At 51.3% G+C, this 24,141-nt stretch overlaps 3 protein-coding genes across 8 annotated transcripts; 1 reads left to right on the forward strand and 2 right to left on the reverse strand.

Annotated features, from left to right (window-relative positions):
* Positions 1 to 178: 178 nt before the first annotated feature.
* On the reverse strand, positions 179 to 3,776 carry ARHGEF39 (Rho guanine nucleotide exchange factor 39). Its single transcript, XM_030292780.1, has 9 exons — positions 3,582 to 3,776; positions 3,284 to 3,378; positions 2,902 to 3,022; positions 2,530 to 2,648; positions 1,854 to 1,924; positions 1,478 to 1,606; positions 1,068 to 1,297; positions 726 to 814; positions 179 to 558 (listed from the first exon to the last, which is right to left on the reverse strand). The coding sequence occupies exons 1-9, from the start codon at positions 3,717 to 3,719 to the stop codon at positions 543 to 545; spliced, it is 1,008 nt and encodes a 335-aa protein (XP_030148640.1). The 5' UTR covers positions 3,720 to 3,776; the 3' UTR covers positions 179 to 542.
* A 2,375-nt stretch (positions 3,777 to 6,151) lies between these two features.
* CA9 (carbonic anhydrase 9) lies at positions 6,152 to 14,573 on the forward strand. 3 transcript variants are annotated; one of them, XM_030292774.1, is made up of 11 exons: positions 6,152 to 9,256; positions 10,108 to 10,137; positions 10,416 to 10,586; positions 10,734 to 10,876; positions 10,954 to 11,046; positions 12,121 to 12,187; positions 13,045 to 13,202; positions 13,407 to 13,551; positions 13,690 to 13,716; positions 14,130 to 14,211; positions 14,355 to 14,505. In XM_030292774.1, the coding sequence occupies exons 1-11, from the start codon at positions 8,875 to 8,877 to the stop codon at positions 14,419 to 14,421; spliced, it is 1,365 nt and encodes a 454-aa protein (XP_030148634.1). In that variant the 5' UTR covers positions 6,152 to 8,874; the 3' UTR covers positions 14,422 to 14,505. The 3 variants fall into 3 exon arrangements, with proteins under 3 accessions (XP_030148634.1, XP_030148633.1, XP_030148635.1); XM_030292773.1 differs by lacking the exon at positions 14,130 to 14,211 and having other exon boundaries at positions 14,355 to 14,573; XM_030292775.1 differs by lacking the exons at positions 12,121 to 12,187; positions 13,045 to 13,202; positions 14,130 to 14,211 and having other exon boundaries at positions 14,355 to 14,573.
* A 983-nt stretch (positions 14,574 to 15,556) lies between these two features.
* Positions 15,557 to 23,721, reverse strand: TPM2 (tropomyosin 2). Of its 4 annotated transcripts, none has more exons than XM_030293666.1 (9): positions 23,450 to 23,721; positions 22,885 to 23,010; positions 19,450 to 19,583; positions 19,235 to 19,352; positions 19,071 to 19,141; positions 18,857 to 18,932; positions 18,298 to 18,360; positions 17,819 to 17,888; positions 15,557 to 15,712 (listed from the first exon to the last, which is right to left on the reverse strand). In XM_030293666.1, exons 1-9 carry the CDS (start codon positions 23,561 to 23,563, stop codon positions 15,630 to 15,632), a joined length of 855 nt encoding a protein of 284 aa, XP_030149526.1. In that variant the 5' UTR covers positions 23,564 to 23,721; the 3' UTR covers positions 15,557 to 15,629. The 4 variants fall into 4 exon arrangements, with proteins under 4 accessions (XP_030149526.1, XP_030149524.1, XP_030149525.1 ...); XM_030293664.1 differs by lacking the exon at positions 18,857 to 18,932 and adding an exon at positions 18,537 to 18,612 and having other exon boundaries at positions 23,450 to 23,719; XM_030293665.1 differs by lacking the exon at positions 15,557 to 15,712 and adding an exon at positions 16,462 to 16,796 and having other exon boundaries at positions 23,450 to 23,719.
* Positions 23,722 to 24,141: the final 420 nt, after the last annotated feature.

The following is a 24,141-nucleotide window of genomic DNA, read 5'->3' on the forward strand; positions in this document are numbered from 1 at the left end:
TAGGACAAAACGAGGCCACCTTCCAGTGTGAGAGCTGATAGATAGAGGGAGCTCTAGTTCTTTTCCTTGTATTCCTGAGGCCACCACCATCATGCCAGCCTTCCTGGCACAAAAAACCCTCTTTCTCAAATCCCAGAGCTGAGATAGAGAGGCCTTTCCAAAAAGGAAAACAAAAACAAAAACAAAAACAAACCACTTTACTAAAATCCAGTGGGAAAATAAATTATAGAAACGCATACAACATAAAAACATCCACGTTTACAAAGCTGTAGTCTTGATGAACGACCAGCTATAAACACAGCACCGGGCTTATCAGTCCCAAAGCCCCTCATCTGTATCGGAGGGGGTGGTTCAGCAGAGGTTCAATTGGGTCGGACTTTGTTTCCTTATTCTTAGAGGCTGGTTGGTCCCAAACAAACACAAAATGACCCTTCTCAAACCATGAAGGGTTCTGTGTTTTGGTTAGTACTGAAGATTTCTTTGTACTCCTGACTCTGATCTATCCCTCAAGTATCCTGGGTTCTGGAATTTGTAAGATTCCTCTAGCTCTTCTGGCTGCTGTGGAGAGAAGATGGTCAGTTCAGGCACTGGCATGAGCACTCTATTAAGACAAAATCCCTCATGGCATTGGGGGTGGGGGCGGCCCAGCAGATAGAGGACCTGAGATAGGATTAGAACTGCTCATTTCTAGCTCGTGGGTCTTCCTGAGGGAAGACACAACTTACCTGATGGCCAAAGTCAGACTGTGGTGCCAGCACAACAGCTCTTCCTGGTCTGTGGACATAAGCAGTAGCTTCTCACAGGGAAAGGACAGCTGGGGAGAAATCACCTCTTAGTGCACAGTTCAGAAAGGTCCAGGCTAAAGGTGAAGGCCTTGCTGTTTCCATGGACGTAATTTCAGGCTGAGATGAGAACTAACTATGAACCCCAAACTCCTGTTATCTCAATATAGGTGGCTTAGTTCCTCTGAAGGGGGCCCAGGCCCAGGAGATAAATTAGGTACACAGGTGTTTGAGGTCTATTTTGAGCCTCTCCTACCTTACCTGGGGCTCCCGGCTATAACTTACGCTGAGCAGTCCACCACAAGAGCCTCCTGAGTGGCCAAAGACCCTGTGGAGTTGACACTGGGCCATGGGGTAGAGGGCACGGCAGGCAAAGGTGCCACTCTGCAGCAGATGCAGTGGGGGTCGAGGTTTGGCCATGAGGAGCACATCCGAGAAGAGGAAGAACATTCGGGGCCGAGGCTCCCCACGGGGAGGCACTACCAGTAGCCAGCCCTGACGTAGGAACCAGCGACCTGAGGGGTGGGAGAGCTGTTACTCTGGTGCTGCTCTAGGACCACGATCCATGGGAACAGAGGGAAGGGGAGGCTGAGGAAATAGGGTGTATGTGCTGGTAATACAGAAAAAGGTGGGTCAGAAAAGGGCAGTTCGAGGATTGAGGAGTGGGGGAAGAAGGGGAGTAGTGTGCAGACTACCTGAGGTAAGCCCCTTTGCCTGGCGGCCACTGAGCAAAGCCTGAACACGCCGGAGGTGCTGGTCATTCTTCTGTCTCTGACCAATGCTGTGGACTCTCTGAGCAGTCTCACTGATCAGCCGGGCAGCCCCTGCAATAACATCCCCAGCCCTACTCCCAGTACAGCTTTGACTGTGGGTGACTGATGGTGGTGAAAGGCTATTCTGGAGGGGACTAGGGTTAGGGTCTAACCGCTTGAAGAGCAGGCAGGGCAACAGGGACATTGTGTACATGTCAGTGGAAGATAGGAGCATACCAGATATTGTTGGAGGTCAGAACCAGAAAGGGATACAGGAGAGGCAGCCTCCTGCCTGTGTTTCAGAGGAGCAAGAACATACGTGTGAGCTGTTGGTGGTCAGGGCTGTTGGGACCTGTGTTTTCAGCCAAAGCCATGACAAGATTTTCATACCTGGAGTCAGACAGGTGGAAGTCCATGAGGGGAAGCAGAGCGGGCAAAATTCCCTCTGCCTGACCTACATATCACCCCCTACACACACTTCAGTTCAAGGCCGAAAGATCTACTTCAGATTATTGTGTCCCCCTGCCCCACCCTTTCATCTGGGACTCAGGCTCATACCCCATGGCCCTCTTCCATCCCACACCAAAGAGTCAGGAGCAGACTGAGCATAATTTGGGAGTCTACATCCCATGATGAAGTTAATCAACCCAAGGAGGATGCTACAGACAACCTCACTATATGCTCTTAACATCCCCAGGGACAGAAATTCTAAGCTAGACCAACCTCTCATCTCAACAAACTTCCAGATACCTTGTCACTAGCTCTATTACAGGCCCCTCACTTCAATGTAGAGTTCCACATTCCCAGCTAAGGGCCTGAGGCTGCAGACCCCAGGTACTCCAGTGGGTTCACATGTATTCTTGTGAGGTTCTTAGGAGCAGTTTGTCCCAGAAGAGAGAGAGGCAGTGGGACAGAAGCCATAAGACCCCACAAAGCTGAGAGCGGCAGTCATACAGACTCAGAGAAGTTGGCTGAGTCAAGGTGAATTTACTCACTGCTGGAGCCTCTGCAGAGGCAGAGGGAGCAGGTCCTGAAGATGCAGGCTTCCAAACTCGGGGCGGCCTTCCTGAAGTCGCACAAACCTCCGGAAACGTTTATTTTTCTTTAGTTGTTCCTGGAGTGATGAAGAAAGGGTTGGCAGCAGGGGGAGAAGCCACCCCTTATATTGTACGCATCTGTGTGCCCAGCCCTCTGTAAGCTGTGTGCTCCTGAGAGAACCCCTACAGGGAACTTAGTACAGACCAGGGCACCCAGAGGGCCCTATAAATGTAGTAACAGTATGGATGAAGTTTGTATCTCCAGAGGAAGAGGCAATGTATGGGGCAAGAGGGGATGAGGGAAAGGACTTGAGATCATCTTCAGGTTACCTGCAGGGTGGTCTGGGACCTCTCTGCATTGGCAGCAAATTGGGTGTAGAGCTCCAGGTGGGGGCAGAAGCCTTCCAGCCCCTGTCCCCAGTGCCCTCCTTCGAGGTAGGGAAGCAGCTCTCTGCGTGGGTGAGGACAGTAAAAGAGCAGTCCAACAACTACGCAAGCACCACCTCATTTAATTCGCATAACCTTGCCCCGGAGGTAGTGGTATTACCCCATTTTGCAGAGGGAAATCGGGGCAGGTTACGGCACTGGGCCAAGACCACAGGTGAGTTAATTGGCAGACTCCGTATCTGAACTCGGGTCACCCTCCAAGCTTCGTGCACTGCCAGAGGCCAGGGTTCTCCCTCTTCTCTTTCCCCACGCCCCTTCTACTCACTGGCTGGCGCCGTAAATGAGCTCCCAGGGCCCAAACAGGGCCTGGCGCTCCGCTGGTCGCAGGGTGCCCTTGGCTCTCAGAATCCCCACGAAGTACTGCAGGAGGAGAATACCGGTATATACTCTGTAGGAAGACGAAGCTAACGCCAAGCCGCAGCTAGAAACTGCAGAATGCCTGAGCTCCCTTTATGCAGGAGAGACAGTCCAAGGCCCACTATACTCGGGGTCAGGGACCTCGCGGAGACCCTCCCATACCCTGGGGTCCCCGCCCCAAACGGGAGGGTGTGCGCAGCCCGCACCGTGGCCACCAGCCCCAGCTGTTCCTGGTAGCGCCGTTCGGTCTCCAGCAGCTCCCGGGCAGTGCAGGCGCGTTTCCGCTCCCAACGGGCACGCTGCTCTTGCACGGGGCACCGAGCACTGGCTCCCGGCCTCTCCATGCCTGGCTAGGGGGTCAATGCTTCCGGCCTCAGCCCGCCGGTGATTCAAATTCCAACGGCTCCTGGGGCAGGGCCGAGGAGAAGAATGCGCCCCCTGGCGTCGGGAGGCTCCGCACAGGACAGAGCACCAGCGGGGGCCACCGAACCGCATCCAGTCTCTGCCATTACGGCCTCGCCCTACCGCCAGGGCGGCGCTGTAGGCGCGCGAAGCCGGCTCGGGCAGCGTCGGGTGGGGCAGGTAGGTGGCCCTCCTCTGAGTTATGAGAAGTTGAGGCAGCAGTCTGGACCTTGAGGTAGGACACCGGCAGGGCCTCAGTGTCCCATCAGTAAAATAAGGTAGGGGACAGTAGTTATGGTACATATTGCCCTGGGCCTGTGCCAGACACTAGGGCACAGTCGTCCCCAGTGCTTTTCACTACTAGGAAACCTCATGGGTCACAGGATTGAATATTTTGCCCCCCTCGGACAAAAGTTGATAGGTTTTAAGTTACTAACTTGTTTTCTCCTTTCATACAGATCCAAAACCTGACAACCAATTAGCTCCTGGTCAGCAAATGTCAATAACCAACGTGGTGGTCGAATTGCTGTAATTCGGGCCAAAGGCTAAAGCTTGTGGTTGATTAGTCGGTGCTACCTAGTCAAAGATAAAATGGACCAGATTTTCCTTACTTAGGTCTTTCAAAAAAGACCAGGCAGTAGCCCTGGAGGGTAAATTGGCAGTGCCGTCTTGTATGTATGAGAAGTCTTAAAATGTGCTTACTCTTATGACCTAGCAATTCCATTTTTAGGAATGCATCCTAAAGAAACAGATATGTGGACAAAAATATGTATACCAGGATGGGTGGTACAGTGTTGTTCATAACAACAGAAAACTAGAAACTAAATATCCAGTGGTAGAGAATTGGCTAGGAAAATTATGGTACAGCTATTTGAAGGAATAATATGAAAGCATTAAAAATGGTGGGGGCTTTGGGGCACCTGGGTGGCTTAGTCAGTTAAGCATCCAACTCTTGACTTTGGCTCAGGTCGTGATCTCACAGTTCATGAGATGGAGCCCCACATTGGGCTCTATACTGACCCACATTGGGCAGAGCCTTCTTGGGATTCTTTCTCTCTTCTCTCTGCCCACCCCCCCCCCAATAAATAAATAAACTTTTTAAAATGATGTAAAAAAAAACCTGTCAGTATGGAAAAACATATAGTGTATTGCCACGACCAAACAAAGCATGCTACAAAGCTGCTTGTACAATATGATCCCATTTATGTATAGCATATATGTGACTGACTGGAAGGATAAACAATTGAGGTAATTGTGGTTGTTATCTCTAAGTGATCGGATCAAAGTTAATGCACTCCACAAATATTTTTTTAAGCACCTAATCTGTGCCAGACACTGGATCACTGAGGTTAAAAGGGTGAATAATTCAAATATAGGGGTCTTTTAAAATTCCCTTGTTTTTCTCCTTTTCCCAAGTTTTCTGCTTGAGCATACATGCATTACTTTTTAATTAGAGAAAGAAGTGCTGTTAAAGACCAAAATGTTAAGAAACCTTCAGACCCCATTCCTACCACTGTGGACTCCTAGGAATTTGGACCCCAAACCAAGAACCAGGGTACTGTCGGGGTTCTGAGGTCCCCTCTAGCTCTCTGACATTCTAAGAATTCCAAAGAGATATGCTGGACTTAAATCAGGGGAAAACAACTTGAAGGGTTGGATGGTGGAAAGAGAAAGTTTGGGTCAGACTGCCTTGGACTCCAGTTGCAAGGAAACTGGTGATACCATATAGGTAGAGGACTGTTTACACTGTCTCCAGTGAATGTGGGACAGTCCACACTAAGAGTTCAAGAGTAGAAGGGGACAGATAATCCCATTGTAATTAGTATCACCATGAGTCTCTTCTGCAACCATAGGATGAGCAGAAATGTGGCCCTCAATGTCTGAAGACACAGACCCTAATGACCAAACACTTTGGCCTTAAACACCACAGAGAGGTCATGAATCAGGCAGGTGGTGCCCCAGCCAGTTGGTCCTGAGTATGCCATGTCCCAACCTGGACATGCTCAGGAAACAAGACTCTGGGAGCGCAAACCTGTTTTAGGATTTGGCAGACTCCCAGCTGCAAAGACACGATCCAGGGTCAGAGTCTACATTCCCCACCCACACCAGAGACACAGTCACACACAGAAACAAAGAGCTTAAGAAAGATAGCACCATGGGGAATTAAATTCAAAATTTAATTAACTTTAAAAGCTGAGGGGAACCTGGGTGGCTCAGCCAGTTGAGTGTCCTACTTCAGCTCAGGTCATGATCTTGCAGTTGGTGAGTTCAAGCCTCACATGGGGCTTGCTGCTGTCAGCCTGTCAGCACAGAGCCCACTTCAGATCTTCTGTCCACCTCTCTCTGCCCCTCCCCCGCTTATGCTCTCTCAAAAATAAATTAACATTTGAAAAAACAAAAAAATAAAACACCAACACAGAGAGAGACCTGCACATAGATGCAGATCTAGGCTGGCCAAAAGCAACTGGCCAAAAGCAACTGAGATGGTAGGGAGATGTGTGTAATTATATAGAGCACTGCAGAGCAGTGTACCAGGGGATCCTGACAGAGACCTAGAAAGGAAAACAATGGAAATATGAAGAACATTTGGAAAGAGGGAAAATGAAGTAAAGCTGGAATGGATGTGAGAGAAAGATCACACATACAGACTCGAGACTCCAGTTAACATGGTGCTTCTGTCCTCTGTGCTTCCCATGACCTTCTCCACTTCAACTAGATAAGTCATTACCACATTCTATCTTGTTTAGGTCCATCCAATTCAGATACTAACATGTACCTTCCATGTGTCAGTGTCTAACCAAGGTGCTGACATCACAGCTAACCCAGACAATGAGCTGACCTTCCACATTACACACTGGATCAGATTTCTGTAGATGGCTCTCAATTTGGCTCCAGAAATAGCAACCTAGATTGCTAGGCTGACCACCTCCTTGGAGGACAGCAGTTGTTCAGCTGTGCAAGTTTTGGTATACAGTATGACAGTCTGACAAGGCAGATAATTTGGGGTGCTATAAAAATGCAATGTCATGCTCTTGGAACAGTTGTGGTTTGACAAACACAAGTCATTGACAATGAGCTCCCTGAGGGCAGGGAAGGCGTCTTAGTCAATTTGGTTTTTCTCAAGTCCTGGCAAGGTGATCTGCAAAGAGAAAAATGTTCAATAATGGTTAGTGAATAAAAGACTTAATCAAATACTGGACCCTGCCCTTATGGAACTCAAGGCTATTAGACCAGATAAAATGTAATAAATCACCATAATATAAATTGGATGGTGGGCAAGGTAATTAGCAAGGGCAGGCAAAGAACCAGGGTGGTTCAGAGGCACCAGAAATCTTTTCCTGTGGTATAGAGTGGAGGAGGTGGCCTTTGAGCTGAGTCTTGAACCACAGAAGGTATACAGACGAGAGAGTAAAACTATTTAACAGGGTAGTGGGTGCACAAGTACTGATTCATGTACTAGAAGCTGGTTGGGACATTCAAATGGGGTCCTTGGGCCTCTGCTGTTCCAGGCATTACCTCTTTAGATAAGAGATCATTAGAGTCCCCAGGAAGAAGTGAGGTAGCAGAGCACCCGGAAGCTAGGGGCTAGTTCTCAACAGGGTTAGAAATACTTCAATATATTTCTCTAATCCATACAACCAAACTGGTACATATGTACTGAATGGTAGCCCCAGATACAAACTTCCTGAGATGGCCTGACTCTCTTCTGGTTTGTTGAAGCCATAGAAACCTTATTAGAATGTGAGCTACAGAAAGAAAAAAAAAAAAAAAGAATGTGACCTACAGAACAGTAGAGGCTGTTCTCTAGTTCAATGCTGTATCCCTAGGGCTTAGAATGGTCCCTGGAGAATTGGAGGAGTCGCAATAAATGTTTCTCAAATGAGTAGGCAGACTGGGAACCCCAAGTCTTGGGGTCCTTTTACTTTTCATCTCCTTGCACCCACTCTTCCCTTCCAATCCATGTTGCACACTAGCCATCAACACAACCTAGTATGAGACTTGGATTCTGTCATTCTCTTGCACAAGATATTTGATGCCTTTCCTTTGCACAAAATACCACTCTCCCCGTTGTTTTTAGTAATTGAATTTCTACTTCTTCAAAGTCCTGATCACATTTTGCCTACTCCTGTATTACTTTCTGAGGCAAAATTGATCTCTCTCCCCTGAATATTGTGATAGTGTTTGCCCTCACTCACTAGACAGTGAGCTCCTTAGGACAGGGACTGTGTTTTATTCATTTCTGTACCTTTAGTCCATAGGCCAGTGCTGGACATAGTGGATGCTAAATAACTGTTAAATATAAGAGTGACACTAGATGAACAAAGGTGGTCAAAAGTCTGGGGGGCGGGGTGAAAATGAATAGTTTAATTTGAATGGAGTATGAGGGAGAGTAGTAGGAGATAAAATGGAAAGCCTTCTTGGGTAAGATTTTGAAGGGACTTGGAAGTCAACTAGAAGAAGAAGGTGGACAGATGGAAGCCAATGAAGGTTTTTGAGCAGAGGTGTAATATAAATAAATTTAGTTTAAGCCCATCAGAGTCCCTCTCCTACATATATTCAGTTTTCCATTTATATTCAGATTAGCCTCCCACCTGCCTATCTGTCCACGCACCCCAGGCCTCCCCAGCAGCTTGTCCTACCCCTTTACCTGCTCCTTGTCTGGGCCAGGGAGATATACATGGGCTGCTTCCCCTCTTAGCCAGAAGCTGTGGGGGCCCCAGCTCCCTGTCTTTCCCCCTCTCTGCCTGGGGCTGGGAAGCAGGCCAGGGTTAGCTGAGGCTGGCTGGTGAGCAGCTGGGCGGTGCCAGGGGGAGCCTGTGCCAGGTGGTGCCTTGGGTTCCAGGCTGAGCCTGTGACCCCGATAACCTCCTGCCTGTGCACATACCTGCCCCTCACTCCACCCCCACCCAGGCTTTGGTATCGGGGAAGGGGCATAGGGCCAGGCAGACCCACGGGACTTTGGCTCCATCTCTACAAAAGGGCCCTCTGTGAGTCAGCCTGCTCCCCTCCAGGCTTGCTCCTCCCCCACCCAGCTCCTGTTTCCGATGCACGTACAGCCCGTACACACTGTCTCTGGGACACCCCACAGTCAGCCGCATGGCTCCCCTGTGCCCTAGTCCCTGGCTTCCTCTGTGGATCCCAGCCCCTTCCCGGGGCCCTGCTGTGCAACTGCTGCTGTTACTGCTGCTCCTGGTGCCTGCCCATCCCCAGAGCCTGCCCCGGATGCAGGGGGCACCTGGGTTGGGAGGAGATTCATCTGGGGAAGATGATCAACTGGATGGGGAGAACCCACCCAGTGAAGAGGATCCACCTGGAGAGGAGGATCCACCTGGAGAGGGGGACCCACCTGGAGAGGACCCATCTGGAATGAAGACTGAACCAGGAGAAGAGGACTCTCTGAAGTTAGAGGATCTACCTACTGTTGAGGTACCCAGGGATACTCAAGGCTCCCAGAATAATGCCCACAGGCACAACAAAGGTAAGTGGTCAACAGCCCTCCAAATCTAGGTTCCAGGAGGTTTTCCTCCCCCCACTAAACCCCAACCCAGGCAGGGATTATTCAGGGAAGGGGAGGAACCTATACCCTGACAGTAGCTTTTTCCATCCTTGGGGGATCTCATGCCACCAGACCCTTCCCCCTTTCAGAGCTAGAAGGGGATGAATGGAGACAAAAAAAGCATAGATAGGAGATGAAACAGAAAGAGATGAGAAAGAAGAAAGAGTATGGTTGGGGAGGAGAAAGTTGAGGAATGTGGAAAGAGAGAAGACGTAAGAGAAATAAGAATATGAGGGAGGAGGAAAGATGGGGGTGGGGTAGCAGAGGAAGAGCAGGACGGGTCTGTAGACTGCAGATGAGGTGATCTCTACAGACCCGTCCTGCTCTTTCTCTGCTACCCCACCCCCATCTTTCCTCCTCTGAAGAAACTGAGACCTAGGAAGAAGGAATAGCAAGTAGAGGATCCTGCTATTTTGACTCAGAACCCAGGAAATTTGGGAAGAGAGTTGGACACAGGGAGAAAGGGGAGAGGGTCGACTGACTTGGGCCTGGAGACTGAGGCCCTGGCCCACTTTAGAGACTCTAAGACAGTGGTTGCAAACTAGTATCTCTGGGGCCAGTAGGATCGTTGGGCTACCAAGCTATGGTGTTATGTTTGTTTGCAATCTGTTGTGCTTTATACCTAGCCACTTAAGGCATTTGCCTTACCTGCTATGCCTTTGTAAGGCATCTGAGTTGGAGAACCCCTACTAGTGAGGGGGACCCACCTCATGCTGGACGCTGGGGAGGGACTGGGCTTAAAGAAAGGCTTTTCATCCTTCTCATTTATGCAGGAGATGACCACAGTCATTGGCGCTATGGAGGTGAGACACCTACCCCCTGCACAGACCCAACCTGGGCATCCTGCTCTGCTGATCTGAACCCCCAGCTATCCCCGAACATTGGTCCTGTGCGTCCCACTCATTGCATCTACGACTGCGAGTCCCCAACACCGCCACCCGCAGCCTGTGTCGGTCCACATCCCTGATTTCTATTTCCCGCCCAGTTCTTTCTCACTCCACCCCCTCACTTTTTCTACCCTGCTTCCCTAACAGTTCCTGGTCTTGTCACTAGACTTCCAGTCCACACTCTCTCATTCCAGCCGACCCGCCCTGGCCCCAGGTGTCCCCAGCCTGCGCAGGCCGCTTCCAATCGCCGGTAGATATCCGCCCGGAGCTCGCCGCATTTTGCCCCGCCCTGCAACCCCTGGAACTCTTAGGCTTTGAGCTCCCGCCTCTCCCAGAACTGCGCCTGCGCAACAATGGCCACACCGGTGAGGGGAGCCTCCGGGAAGGGGCGGAGGCTATCTGGGGATGCAACCTGGCCTATAATAGAAGGCGGGTGGGGGCTGTGCTAAGGAGTTTGGCTGGTCCTCCTAGGTAGGCTGGCTCTCCGGGCTCACTGGGCTCTTCCCTCGTAGTGCAACTGACCCTGCCTCCGGGGCTGGAAATGGCTCTGGGTCCCGGGCGGGAGTACCGGGCCCTGCAGTTGCATCTGCACTGGGGGGCTGCGGGTCGCCCGGGCTCGGAGCACACGGTTGACGGCCACCGTTTCCCTGCCGAGGTGAGCGCGCAGCGGAGAGGCGAAGGAGGGCGCTGGGCGGGGTATCTTGTCCACTCCTAACCTCTGTTCCTCTCCAGATCCACGTGGTTCACCTCAGCACTGCATTTGCCAAAGTTGATGAGGCCTTGGGGCGCCCGGGGGGACTAGCCGTGCTGGCCGCCTTTCTGCAGGTACCAGCCCTGGACACCCCTATTCCCTGCTTCCCCGTACCCCAGAGCTCAGTGTATCTTGACCCCAGACACCCCATCCTAGCACACTCACCCTGGCACCCAGCAATCCTCATTCACTCACTGATTAATTCATTCAACACCTACCCACCGTAAGCCAGGAGTTGAGCCACACCAAGGAGTCAGAAACTGTGGTTCCCGGTCTCTAAGGAGTCCACCACCAGTGGGAGAGGCTGAAATGATAGACATATACAAAGGACACATAGTAAGAGAGGTGGTCAGGGAAAACTTAAAAGAGGAGGTGAAACTTGGAAGCCTTCACTAGTGGGAAAGAAAATGAGATATTCCACACAGAGCCAACAGTATATGTGGACTAAGAATATGGCCCACTCAGGGAATGGCAGGTGGAATGGACAGGACACCAGGAAGAGTGATTTCTTGCTTACTCCTTTAATTTCCACTTTGTGAAATGCGATAAAGCCTAAAGAAACATTTAGTGACCTCTTTGGATCTGTAGTGATCAAGGCTACATACACAGTGATTAGAAGAGACTAGTAAAGTGGAGGGATGGTGAGGTACCTTCTAGGCTCAGTCACTGCCTAACTGACCACTTAATGCCACCCTGACAGCACAAAGTTCAGAAAAGTGCCTCTGAAATAGCATGTCCTTGCTACAAAAGTCAAACACATGAATTATTAAGGTGAATGCAGAGGTAATGAGAATACAAAGGTTATTATGGTTTTCTGTGGGGAGACCATGGAGTGTAAAGGTGGAGGTGGGCTCAATGAGACTGATAAAGGTAGTAGGATCCAGATCACTGAGAGCCTTCTATCCTAGTAAAGTGGCCTATCTTCCTTCTCTTCCAATTTGCCATTGAAAAGCAGCCCACCAAGCATATTAGGTTAGTTTGCAAAGTGGAAGTAAAATGATTGAGTAGTAATACATAAGATTTTGTGTTCCCCAGCATTCTCAGAACTGAGAAGTGGAGGAGGGCTAAGGGAAGCCTACCTCATCTTCAGGCCTCTAGCCATGGCCCTAGATACCTGTAAGAGCTTGTCTTGTACTGTTATTTCCCAGGAGGGCCCAGAAGAAAACAGCGCCTATGAGCAGTTGCTGTCACATTTGGAAGAAATTGCTGAGGAAGGTCAGTTTGTTAGTCGGGCCACTACCCTCAGTACTCTTGTTCATGAAGAGTTACCTTTGGGGAGCCTCAGGTGAGAGGATGGAGATGGCCCCCCTCCCACAGGCAGGGAACCGACATGTGAGCTGACTGACTATGGTGTTGACAATAACTGTGAAGCTGAGAAGAGGTTAACAGGCACAAGCATACTGCTGCCCACAGGCTTTATGGTAAAACAAAACAAAACAACCCAGCAACCCAAAATCAAACAAAAAACAAAATAAGAGCCAAAACAACAACAAAAAAAAAAGACTGCAAAAATAAAATAGCGTTTGGAACTTAAGAGGTTGAGTCTGGGGAGCTAAAAGTTTTCTGAGAACTGTCTAGTTCTCCTTCACAAGCATCAAATATTTTAAATTTGTACTTTTGTTAGAAATCTTTCCCTTCTCAGCCACTCTGGGTCATTTTAAACCTCACTACTGGACCTTAGATTTTACTAAACTAGAAGGAACTGTGCTTTTTGAGTTTTTGTGTCTGTTTTTTATAGTTTCAAACCTCTAAGTTCTTCAGCTCACTTTCCCTTTTCGTTCATTTTGGGCTTAAACCTGTAGTCCAGCTGTTGTCATAGTATGCAAAGTAAGAGTGAAGAGTCAGAAGGAGCACCTAAGGAGCCCTTCTTTCACTCTGGGAGGCCCCTCAGCCCTTTATCTTTTTCTGAGTTATGTCTTGTGCTGAGTTATGGGAAGGGACACACCTGGTGAAGAAGTGCTCTCAGGAACTTGCCTCCGCTTGGCTTCTGGGAGATGAAACTATATCCCTGCACCCAAAAGCTTTGGAGGGGAGAAATCTAGGTGGGACTCCAGCACAGGTCCTCTCCGCAGACTCAGAGACTTGGGTCCCAGGACTGGATGTATCTGCACTGCTGCCCTCTGACCTCAGCCGCTACTTCCGCTATGAGGGGTCTCTAACCACACCCCCCTGTGCCCAGGGGGTCATCTGGACTGTGTTCAACCAGACAGTGAGGCTGAGTGCTAAGCAGGTGGGGCTGGGGCATGGTGGTGACATAGGGGATGTGGGGGAAAGAGGTATAAGGATGAGATCAAGATGCATAAGGAGATGAGGGAGCCTTATGGGGGAAGAGGGGACAAAGGGGTTGAAGCCCTGAGGTGCTGGCTGTGAGTAGGCCTGTGGACCTTTCATTTTCTTGTCATGAGTCCACCCCCCTGTCTACTGACCTCCCTAGCTCCATACCCTCTCTGCCTCCCTGTGGGGACCTGATGATGCTCGGCTACAGATGAACTTCCGAGAGACGCAGCCGTTGAATGGGCGAATGATCGAGGCCTCCTTCCCGGCTGGAGTGGAGAGCAGCCCCAGGACCGTTGAGCCAGGTGCAGCTTGGTGGTGACCCATAGTGCCATGTCCCCCCTGGCCACAGGTCCCTCATCGTCCCATGTGTCTTCCTTTGTGCCTGTGTCTGTCATTGGTAGTCACAGCCCCTGGTTCTAATGTCTCCTTTTTCTCTTCAGTCCACCAGAATCCCTGCCTTGCTGCTGGTGAGTCTGTGCCCCTTCTCTAGCTCCTGACCCCTTGGCACTGTTCAGCCTCAGGGGCTAGGGCCACCTGTACCCCTTCTCCTTTTCTGCAGAATAGACCTCCAACCCCAATAAGAAACAGGGTCGGATCAAGGGCGGGGGCTCCTCTGTTGTCCCCAGGGCAAAAGTTGGTTAGAAAGAAGCCCCAGAAATCTAGCATCCTCCTTCCCAAACAACCTCTTTTACTTGCTTTTAGGTAAAAAAGGTGCTTATCTTACTCGTTCTTGTGTATCTACCCCCATCCCTTTGAGGGCTTCTTCTGGATTCTGAGACACTGAGGGCAGCTGAAAAACCTGGGGGGCAGGGGGGGAATATACTGAAGCGGGCTGAATCCTAGACTCTTCACTCTGAGGCGGCCTCTCCTCTCCCTCCAGGTGACATCCTGGCCTTGGTTTTTGGCCTCCTCTTTGCCGTCACCTGCATCGCCTTCCTTGTGCAAATGAGAAGGCAGCAGAGGTATACCTACCTGCTTCCTTGCGCCCTTCTTCCTCAGGCACTGCCCCACCTCCATGGCTGGAGTCCAGACGTTTCATGTACTTTGTGTGCAAATGAGTTCATCTGGAGGGGCAGTTTTCTGACTAGGCTTTTGTGTTGTGTAGACTCCGAAGTGGGGCCAAAGGGAATGTTAGCTACCACCCAGCAGAGGTCACCGAGACTGTTGCCTAGAGTCCTTGGAACTTGGAGAATGTGCAGAGAAGCCAGCCAGAAGAATCTGAAGGGGAGCTGGAGACTGTCCTGTCCTACCCTTTACATCACTTCCTTTTTAAGGTCCAAATATTTTTTTAAATAAAAGTTTCTAATAAAATATATGGAAGGCAGCTTTGTTCTCTAAATCAGGATGGTGTATTCATTTTCTATTGCTGCCTTTAACAAATTACCACACTTTATGGTAATGCAAATTTATCTTCTTAGAGTTCTGGAGGTCAGAAGTCCAAAATGAATCTTATAGGCTGAAGTCAAGGTATAAGGGCAGGTTCCTTTTGGACACTTTGAGGGGAGGGTTTCCTTTTTCAGGTTCTAGAAGCCAAACATTCCTTGGCTTGTGGCCCCTTCCTCATTATCACTCTAGCCTCATGCTTCCACCCTCACATCTCTTCTGCCATTGACCTTGCCTCCTTCTTATAAGAACCTTTGTGATTACATTGGGCCTACCCAGATAACCTAGGATACTCTCCCAATTTCAAAATCCTTACCTTAATCACAAAATTTCTTTTCCCGTGTGAGGCCATATTTCACAGGATGAGGGTGTGGACATCTTTGGTGGGGGGCATTATCTGCCTACCACAGATGTTATCAGGAAGGGGGTGGAAGTGACTGAAATAGAATGGCCGTGTGTGCGCACACACGCAGCAGTGCATGTGTCTGGGGGGCAGGGCAGGCTTAGCCTCTAGGCTTAAAATCATAGTGAGGCTTTTGGTCTTTAACCCTGCTCAAATAAATCTGTGTAGCTCTGCAGTTTTGCCTTCAGACTGTGTTGTCTGGCCCAGCCGCCTGCTGGAATGGGGCAGTGCCGCGGACAGCGGGCTCCTTTGCCCTGCGGGTAGTAGGGCCAGGATGTTCCCCCCAAGCCCTGTGGGGCCTCTCTGTTTCACACAGCCTCTTCATAACCCTCCTCAATGAGCCCGGTGCCCCCACCCCTTGGCTCCCTTTGAAAAGGAAGTCCTAGTTAGAGCTTGGACTCAGGCCCTGTTCAGTCAGGGGGGCCTTCCAACTCCATTGCTCCCCTCAGGCATCCTCTTAGCCTTTTCCACTTTGGAAAACTACCACCATCGCCAACACCAAAGAAAGGTTTAAAGGTCCCTGTGACGCAGGTAACATCCATTTTATTGAGTTGGGACAGCAACTATCGCCCCGCTGGGGGGCAGAGCCAGCCCTCACAGGTTGTTGAGTTCCAGCAGGGTCTGGTCGAGAGTCTGGTGAATCTCCACGTTCTCCTCCTTGGCACTGGCCAAGGTCTCTGTGAGGGGAAGCAGCACATGAGGAAGGGCAGGGAGACATGGGGGGAGATGGGGGATGAGACAAATAGACTTGGTGTGGGTTGGAGGCATAGGAAGACATAAGCACTTAGAGGTCTGAGGACCCGGTGCCAAGGGCAAATGGATGGACTGACCAAGACGGACGTGGACTCAAGGCTTCAGGGTCATGGGGGTGGGATGGGAAGGCTTGAGTCATGAACTAATTTACCCTCCTTCTTTAGAAGGTTTAAGAGTGTTAGAAATGGAAGGAAAGACAAAGACTGAACCAGAAAAGGAAGGACCAGACAGATAGACTTGAGGCAGAAAACAGACCTGCAGGGAAAGCCCCATGTTGTTGGCATCCGACATTTTTCCAAACTTTACCCCAGCCAGACCTTTCACAACCTTCTTGCGCTTCCTCGGCACCTCCCCACCCACTTCCCTTCCAGTCATTCCCTTAAATCCCAGAACTGCAGCTGAATGCTTGGAGGTTAGTGACAGACCTGGGTCTGCCGAAGAGCATGTCTGTCAGAGGCACTAGAGGGCTCATAGTGACTGATGGGGTTATGCATGTCCACATGCAGCAGTGACATGGTGACAGACTGAGAGTGCCATGTGGAGGGGGTTCTGGCATGGGTCACAGTGTTTTGTGGGTGAGCTCAGTAGGGGAGGAGGGAGCACAAGATTGGGGGTGTCTGTAAGAGCCAGGGTTTCTGTGGGGATGATAGAAGTGCTCTCTGGAGGGTAGGAAGACAGCATGGAGACCAAGTTGAGTTTATTAAGCAGCAGAAAGAGGTAGAGGCTGGAGGGTGGAGTGAGTGGTTGGATAGAAGGATGAAGCAAGTGCCAGGGTGGGCGGCAGGTGTGGTGGGGCTTCTCCAAGGCTGCACCCAGCCTGGCTGTGCGATGCTGACAACTTTGTTCCTCCTGACTGCCCCCTCCCCACAAAGAGAGTGGAAAGGAGAGGAGAAAAGGGGCTGAGGGGGCCACACTGGCGTGGGGCTCAGAGGGAGGTGATGTCGTTGAGTGCGTTGTCCAGCTCCTCACTGATGGCCTTGTACTTCATCTTCTGTGCATAGACTTCGTCTGGGGGGGGGGGGGGATCATGGGGAGGGGGACCAGGTGGGAGTGTGGGAAGAGGGAATGGAGGGAAAGAGGAAAGGAAGGAGAGAGGGTAATGGAAAGAGAACAAGAATCAGAGAGAGGTAGACAAAGATGGAGTGAGAGAAATAGGCTGGAGAACAAGCTGGACAGCCATCAGGGCTCCCTCCTCCCCTCTCTGTATCCCTGTCTCTCTTGTTTTTCTCTGTAGCCCAAACTGGTTCTTCCCCTTGGAGCTCCTACCTCCCCCAGGGACATGGGGGTACAGTGCTTTGATTAAGCAGGAATGCTTGATTCAGGGGGAAGGTGCTGGAGCCAGAAGGGTCTAAGGTCCTAAAGTTGGAGATAAAATTGAGGCTTGCCTGGAAGCATGAGAAGTGGGAATTATGAAGGTGAAACGGTTATTATAGAATAAAAAGAAAATACAGTTTAGGCACAACATTCTTGATACTAATGAGAAATAGTCACAGACTAGCAAATACCCAGATGTTTGTTTTCACTAAATCTAGCTTAAAACAGTATTTTCCATTAATGTCGTGAAAACCTAGATATTAAACCAAATCTCTCCATATTTAATAAAGAAGTCTCTATGACACAGCTCTATTATGTTGCACTTGGAGACAGGATTGTCTAGGTCAGTGCTACTCAAAGTGTGGTCTGAGGACCAGCAGCATTGGCATTGCCGGGGAGCTTGTTAGATATACAAATTCTCCAGCCCAAAGTCAGCAACTACTTTGGATTAGGACCCAGGATGCTGTGTTTTAAAAATTCTCTGAGGTGTTTTCATGCACACTCATGTTTGAGGAGCACTGGAGTTGACACACTGCAACCAGGTACAACTCCTCAGATGGCGGGTCACACCCTGGGAGCTGGTGGAATCCCAGGTGATCCAACACTAATTTATCCGTGGCAAGTATTATGGGATGGGAAAATAAGGGACAGACTGATAGCCATGGGGAGTGTGACCTGCTTAAAAAGCTTTGGATACAGGGGAGTATCCCTTTTACCTTCCAGGTCATCAATGGTCTTCTCCAACTTTGCCACAGACCTCTCGGCAAACTCTGCTCGGGTCTCAGCCTGGGAGTTAAGACGAGAGAATGACAAAGATTAGGCCTCCCAGATACTTTCACTTAAGTCAACCTCCTCTTCCATCCCTTTTTCCAAAGTCTCTGCCACAGGCTGTCTTTGGAGGGGATGGGGGGGCTTGAGGGGACAGTGGGGACTGGAAGGACTCTCACCTCTTTTACTTTATTATTATTTTTAAGTTTATTTATTTATTTTGAGACAGAGAGAGAGCGAGAGAGCATGTGTGCACTCGAGTGAGCAGGGGAGGGGCAGAGAGAGAGAAAGAGGGAGAGAGAAAATCCCAACCAGGCTCCACGTTGTCAGCATGGAGCCCGACACCAACTGCGAGATCGTGGCCTGAGCCAAAATCAAGAGTCAGATGCTCAACCGACTGAGTCACCAGGGGCCCTAAGACTCTCACCTCTTTTAGCTTCTCCTCCAGCAGTTTGATCTCCTCTTCATATTTATCTTCTTTGGTGGAATACTTTTAGGGACATATACACGCCATTAGTAGATCGCCTCCACAAATCCTTCGCTCCACCGAGTCCACAGGCTGCTCCTGATCTTGTCTCCAGGGAACACCCAGCCCCTCCCTGCCTGGGCCCATCGCCTCCCTCCCCTGCAGGACCCCATCCTCACTGCCCCTCTACCCCCCTCTACCTTGTCCGCTTGGGCTTCCAGGGATTTCAAGTTGTTGGTAACAATTTTCAGCTCTTCCTCTAGGTCCCCACATTTACTGCAGGGGGTGTGTGGCAGGGGGAGGGTGTGAGGGCATAGTGTGGGAGACAGTGAAGACGGCACAGTTGGGGAAGGGGTGGAGGAGAGAAGAGAAGAGCAAAGTTGTGAGAGTGACAGTGAGCAGAACTTGAAGGCCCCAGGCTCTTCCCGACCCCCAGCAGGTGAGAGAACAGCCTGAGATCAGGGGAAAGGTGAGCTGAGAGAAGGCACCATTGCCCAGAAAGGTCCAGAGAGGTCACTACCTCCTCCTCTGAGGCCATCAGGGACTTGAGGGCCTGGTCCATGGTTCGGAGCTCCTCCTCCAGCTGCCTGGCTCGGCTGGGGGCAGCAGTTAGGGGTCAGAGGACAGGACCTGTCCCTATGGCCCCAAGCCTGGGAAACTGCCTCCCACTGTCCAGAGTGCCCCTCAGCCACGGGACCAGGCCGAGTTTCACTTGCCGCCCAGGGTACCCTTACCTCTCAGCCACCTCGGCTCTTTCTTCTGAGCGCTCCAGCTCTCCTTCCAGGATCACCAGCTTCCTGGCCACCTGGGGGATGAGGGAGAGAAGCAGCAGAGCCTGGGTGAGTTACGGGGAGTATCTGGGGTTTGGGGGGAGAAGGAAGTGGGACAGGGCTGTCACCTCCTCATATTTGCGGTCTGAATCCTCGGCGATGTGCTTGGCCTCCTTCAGCTGCATCTCCTGCAGCTCCATCTTTTCCTCATCCTTCATGGCTCGGTTTTCAATGACCTTCATTCCTCTGAATGGCAGGGAGAGGGGCGGAAGTGGTGTCAAGACCAGCAGAGACGGGCTCCCAGACCCTCCCCGGCCCACCCCTTGGGAGGCCCCCTGCTCACCTCTCACTCTCATCAGCTGCCTTCTCAGCTTCCTCCAGCTTTTGTAGGGCTGTAGCCAGGCGCTCCTGTGCCCGGTCCAGCTCCTCCTCTACCAGCTGAATGCGGCGGTTCAGGGAGGCCACATCTGCCTCAGCCTGTGGGGTAAAGGCCAGAGGTCAGAGGGGGCTTTGTCTACCTTGAATGAGGATCAGAGAGGTTTCAGAGGATAGTAAGATTCTTGTTAGAAAGAATCTGTTTCCTGGCTCCCAGACTTTCCACCCGTTCTTCCCCCTAACCAGCTATCTTCGTCTAGGGTCTATTGAGGCCCAAAACATGCATTTCTTAACAGGCTCCACTCCCCTGCTTCAGGGCCTCTTCTAACACGGTGCATAATTAGTCTCCCAATGGTTATCTGCAGGTCTTTCTGTACCCACTGAAAGCAGTATAAGTGCTGGGACCAGGTCAGAGGAGCTGGGATTCCTCCACAGCAAAGCCTGGCCCAGGTAAGAGGGTGGGGACACATCAGGCCAACCAGACCTCACCATTGCTAAAAATAGCCAATCACAGAGTCAAGATCCCTGATGTCACTGGCTGCCAGTCAGTCTCCCAGTGAGGGGCTCAGGAGGCTAGCCAGGCCTCTATGGGACATCCATGCCTATAAGAAGGGGCTTCTTGCCAAAGGCTGTGTGAGTGACACATACTCATCCCCTGATCTGCAATACAGAGGCAAAACCATGGAGGTTTTTTGGGGGATGGTCCATTGAAAATGATACCTTGAGAAAATGAGGTCAGAGCAAGAAGGGCCCCCAAAAAGAAAAATGAGAGAAGCAGTACAGTTTGGTGTTAAGAGCACGGGCTATGAGTCAGACCATTGTGAGCTACCCTCAGCCATTTAGCACTTGTATGACCTTGAGCAACTTACTTAGTTTCTCTAGGCCTCAGATGCCTCCTTTTTAACTTTATTTATTTTGAGAGAGGGGTAGGGGCAGAGAGAGAGGGAGAGTGAATCCCAAGCTAGCTCTGCACTGTCAGCGCAGAGCCTGATGTGGGGTTAATATATATTTTTTTTTCAACGTTTATTTATTTTTGGGACAGAGAGAGACAGAGCATGAACGGGGGAGGGGCAGAGAGAGGGAGACACAGAATCGGAAACAGGCTCCAGGCTCTGAGCCATCAGCCCAGAGCCTGATGCGGGGCTCGAACTCCCGGACCGCGAGATCGTGACCTGGCTGAAGTCGGATGCTTAACCGACTGCGCCACCCAGGCGCCCCCTGATGTGGGGTTAAAACTCACGAACCACAAGATCATGACCTGAGCCGAAATTAAGAGTGGGTTGCTCAATGGACTGAGCCATCCAGGTGCCCCTCCTCCTTTTTAAATCTGAGTTGACACAAGCAGTTCCTCCTCTGTAGGCTGTTCTGACATAATGACTCAATCAACAGGATCACGTGGGAGGTTTAGAAAACTAAACAGGCTCGCTAGCTCCAGGCTCAATCCACTGAAATGAGATCTCCAGGGCAGGAGCTTGGAAATCTTTAAAAAAAAAAAAAAAATTTTTTTTTTTTTTAAGCTTCTAAGTGATTCTGATGATAAGCCAAGTTCAGGAAATAGTAAAATAATATGTAGAAAGCACTTGAGCACATTGCCTGCAGAGTCCACACTCCATAAATGTTAGGTTATTCCTGTCTCTCCCTCAGAAACTTATCGTAGAGACCATGAGATTTAAGATTGGAAAGGAGAAAGGGCCAGTGTAGGGGAAGAAGTGAAAGAAGGAAGGGATGGGTGGTAGTCCTGGGGGCAGAGTGGGTAGAAAACTGGTCCTGGGAGGTAACCTGCAGCAGGGGAAACACAGCACCATATATAGAAAGTAGTAGCTTGTCCTCCAGGTGCTAGAGGCCACCTAGAGTTACAAAGGCCCTCACGGGCAGGGGGCCAGATGACTCAGTGTGGAAGGATTCTGGGGACAGCACTGGGGGTTGGGAAGAATGACTCTGGGGGACATTAGGGGTCTACTCTAGAGAGAGATGAACTCTATAAAAGGAAAACTCTCTTCGTGATAGTGGAGTGACAAATGATTCTGAAGAGTCTGGGAAGTCCTGGGGTCCTCATCACAGGACTGATATTTGCCATTTTCTGCTTTTCAAGCTCTTTCCAGTTATGGATGCTGCTCTCCAACCACAGGACAGGCACTACTGTCCCCACTGGATAAATGTGAAGAGAGGAAGGAGAAACTGAGGCACCATGTAAGTGAAGTGCTGTGTTCAAGGTCATACATTAAGTTTGGACAGTGTTTGCTATCGGCTCCTGGCACTGCTTCCCTGCATCCCCAGCTCTGTCCCTGTCCTCCCCTCCCCTCCAGCCCCCACCCAGCTCCTTGGGTTTCCAGTCCTGCCTCCAGCTGCACCGGGCCTTAGTTATTTATAGAGCGTCAGATGCCCAGGGTTGTCTTTGCTAGCAGCTGCAGGTCAGTTCCCTCCCAAGTGCCAGGGCTGATGGAGAACCAAAACCAAGCCTAGAGGTCAGAGAAACCAACCTTGGGGCCGGGGGGCAGGGGGTGTGCGTTGGGGAACATGGATAATGGTCAATATAAACAGTAATGTCATCTCGGATCTCAGATGTTCAGACATGCTTTTTCTAATCCTTCCATAACTCCAACCATAGGCTCATCTTAATCCTCGATAGAAGGCAAGTGGGGAAATTGAGGCAGAGAATGGTTCAAGTATCATATCCAAAGTCATATGGCCATTCTCCAACACCAAGGTGGGGGTTGAGAATGGCAGAAAGCAGAGAAGTCTAGTTAGTGGGTGTGGGGTGGGCAGAGAAATTTGAGTGAACCGGACCTGCTAAGGTGGTTGCCTTGGCATTTGTAGCCCTGTCCCTCTGCCCTGTGGCCTGGCTTGGTCTCAAGGCTGACAGCTTAATGAGGGTAAATGAGGGGTCATTAGAACCTGAGCTGGGCTCCAGTGCACAGGAGGGCTGCTGGAGCCAGAGGTCAAAGCCAGGGAATTTCTAATGGCCCCCCGGGGGTGTAACTCAAGTTAGGCCCCATCTCTGGATTCCTCTCCCTCCTCCTGCCCAACGGTATCCACATCTACACCCCACACCCGCACATGGAGTTGCAGCCTCTTCTCCCATTTCCATCTAGAGGATTAATAAGATAGATGGTAAATTCTTGTACCACCCGCCCCCCAGGATGACTCACTGCTTGATCACTGTACATTCTAAGAACTGGAACCAAATGGAGTTACAAGGCTGTGTCCTCTAGGGGAAGTGGTAGGTGGTTTTGATTTACCCGCTGCCTTAGATTGTTTGTGCAAGCTTGTCCTAGCCTGGGTTTCTGAGAGGAAACGATTTCTGTCCTGGTGCTGGGGATGTCTAGCTCCCCTCCTTCTTTCATCCCCAGGTCTGGGACCCCTCCCAGTGCACTCTCCCACCCTACCGCAGGTCCACACTCACGTCGGTGGCCTTCTTCTCAGCCTGCTCCAGTTTCTCCTGGGCGTCCTTCACGGACTCAGAATACTTTTCCACCTCATCCTCTGTCCCCTTCAGCTTCTTCTGGAGGGCCTGCTGCTCCTCCTCCAGCTGGGAGAGAGAGGCCTTGGTTAGTCAGGCCAGGGACCCAGGAAGGAGGCAGGGGTGTGTGCGAGGGGGGGTACAAGAAGATATTTAGAGGCTGTCAGGGAGGAAGCAGGATAGCAGAGGAGGGACAGTGTAGTCAGGGCTGTTAAAGGGACATGGTGAGGGTAGAGAGAAAGCTTCCAGCCCCGAGGAGCTGGGCACATCATTGATGTGCAGGGGGCAGGTGTGGAAACTGGGGGATTGCAGCTCCCCAGGTATGGTGGATGAGAGATTATGTGTGGCTCTGGCTAGGTCCCTGAGGGTACTGTGAAGGTCTACCCTCCCTCCCCCCCCTCCTCCACTGGACACAAGAGCCTGGGACAGCAGGCCTCAGGCTGGGTGCACAGGGCCTACCCCTCCCTCGTTGGGGAGGAGGGGGTTGCACTGGGTCTGGTGCCCCCACCTGCTTGCAGCGGTCCTCAGCCTGCTTCTTGTCGGCCTCGGCCTGCTCGGCGCGGTCGATGGCATTCTCCTTGTCCAGCTTTAGCATCTGCATCTTCTTCTTGATCGCGTCCATGGCTGCGGTGGGGGGCGGGCCGACGGGCAGGCAGTGCGGACTGGATGAACTGGGCGCACGGGTGGCCGGCGAGGAGGACCAAGCGGGACTGGGATGTCCCAGCCGGGCGGGCGCCTAAAAGGCGGGGAGGGACCGGGCGGAGCCGGGGGCCGGGACCCTCCCCCACCGCGGCCCAAACCTTGTAGGGGCAGAAGCACACCCCGGTGAGGGGGGGCGCGGCCGCCCCCTGTGCCCACCCCCTCGGGACCTCCCCCCTCGAGGCCCCTCCCCCCGCCCCCAGCCGTCGGAAGGTAAAGCAGCTAAGACGGTCGGCTGGAAAAACCCCAGCCCTGCGGAGGGGAGGGGACCCTCGGGCTGGGGGCTCTGCTCTTACTCTGAGTGACAGCCCGACCCAGTGGCAGCTGCAACTGGGGCCCCTGGGGCTATTTCGGGGCGTGAGCTCACGGCAGCTGCGCGGGCGCTGGGTCCCGCGTGCCCCCCTCAGCTGCAGCAGCCGCTGCCCTTAATTTAGAAGTTTCCTGTAAATCCCCCTGGATTAAATGTCTCTTGGGAGGCGGGGCTCCTCCGTGGTTCGAGTA

Source organism: Lynx canadensis, chromosome D4, assembly GCF_007474595.2.
Source record: "Lynx canadensis isolate LIC74 chromosome D4, mLynCan4.pri.v2, whole genome shotgun sequence".
Taxonomy (NCBI): Eukaryota; Metazoa; Chordata; class Mammalia; order Carnivora; family Felidae; genus Lynx; species Lynx canadensis.

Bases quoted from the DNA above. Each gene is read 5' to 3' on its own strand.
- TPM2 (XM_030293666.1), bottom strand. From the start codon at position 23,563: ATGGACGCGATCAAGAAGAAGATGCAGATGCTAAAGCTGGACAAGGAG. The intron at 18,933-19,070 runs GTAAGGGTACCC...TGCTGCCCCCAG, and splicing joins AGAGCCGAGGTGGCTGAGAG to CCGAGCCAGGCAGCTGGAGG. The intron at 18,361-18,856 runs GTAGTGACCTCT...TGTCCCTAAAAG, and splicing joins TGATGGCCTCAGAGGAGGAG to TATTCCACCAAAGAAGATAA.
- ARHGEF39 (XM_030292780.1), bottom strand. From the start codon at position 3,719: ATGGAGAGGCCGGGAGCCAGTGCTCGGTGCCCCGTGCAAGAGCAGCGT. The intron at 3,379-3,581 runs GTGCGGGCTGCG...CTCCTCCTGCAG, and splicing joins AGCTGGGGCTGGTGGCCACG to TACTTCGTGGGGATTCTGAG. The intron at 1,298-1,477 runs GTAGTCTGCACA...CCCACCCCTCAG, and splicing joins GGCAAAGGGGCTTACCTCAG to GTCGCTGGTTCCTACGTCAG.
- CA9 (XM_030292773.1), top strand. From the start codon at position 8,875: ATGGCTCCCCTGTGCCCTAGTCCCTGGCTTCCTCTGTGGATCCCAGCC. The intron at 9,257-10,107 runs GTAAGTGGTCAA...TCATTTATGCAG, and splicing joins TGCCCACAGGCACAACAAAG to GAGATGACCACAGTCATTGG. The intron at 10,587-10,733 runs GTGAGGGGAGCC...CTTCCCTCGTAG, and splicing joins GCGCAACAATGGCCACACCG to TGCAACTGACCCTGCCTCCG.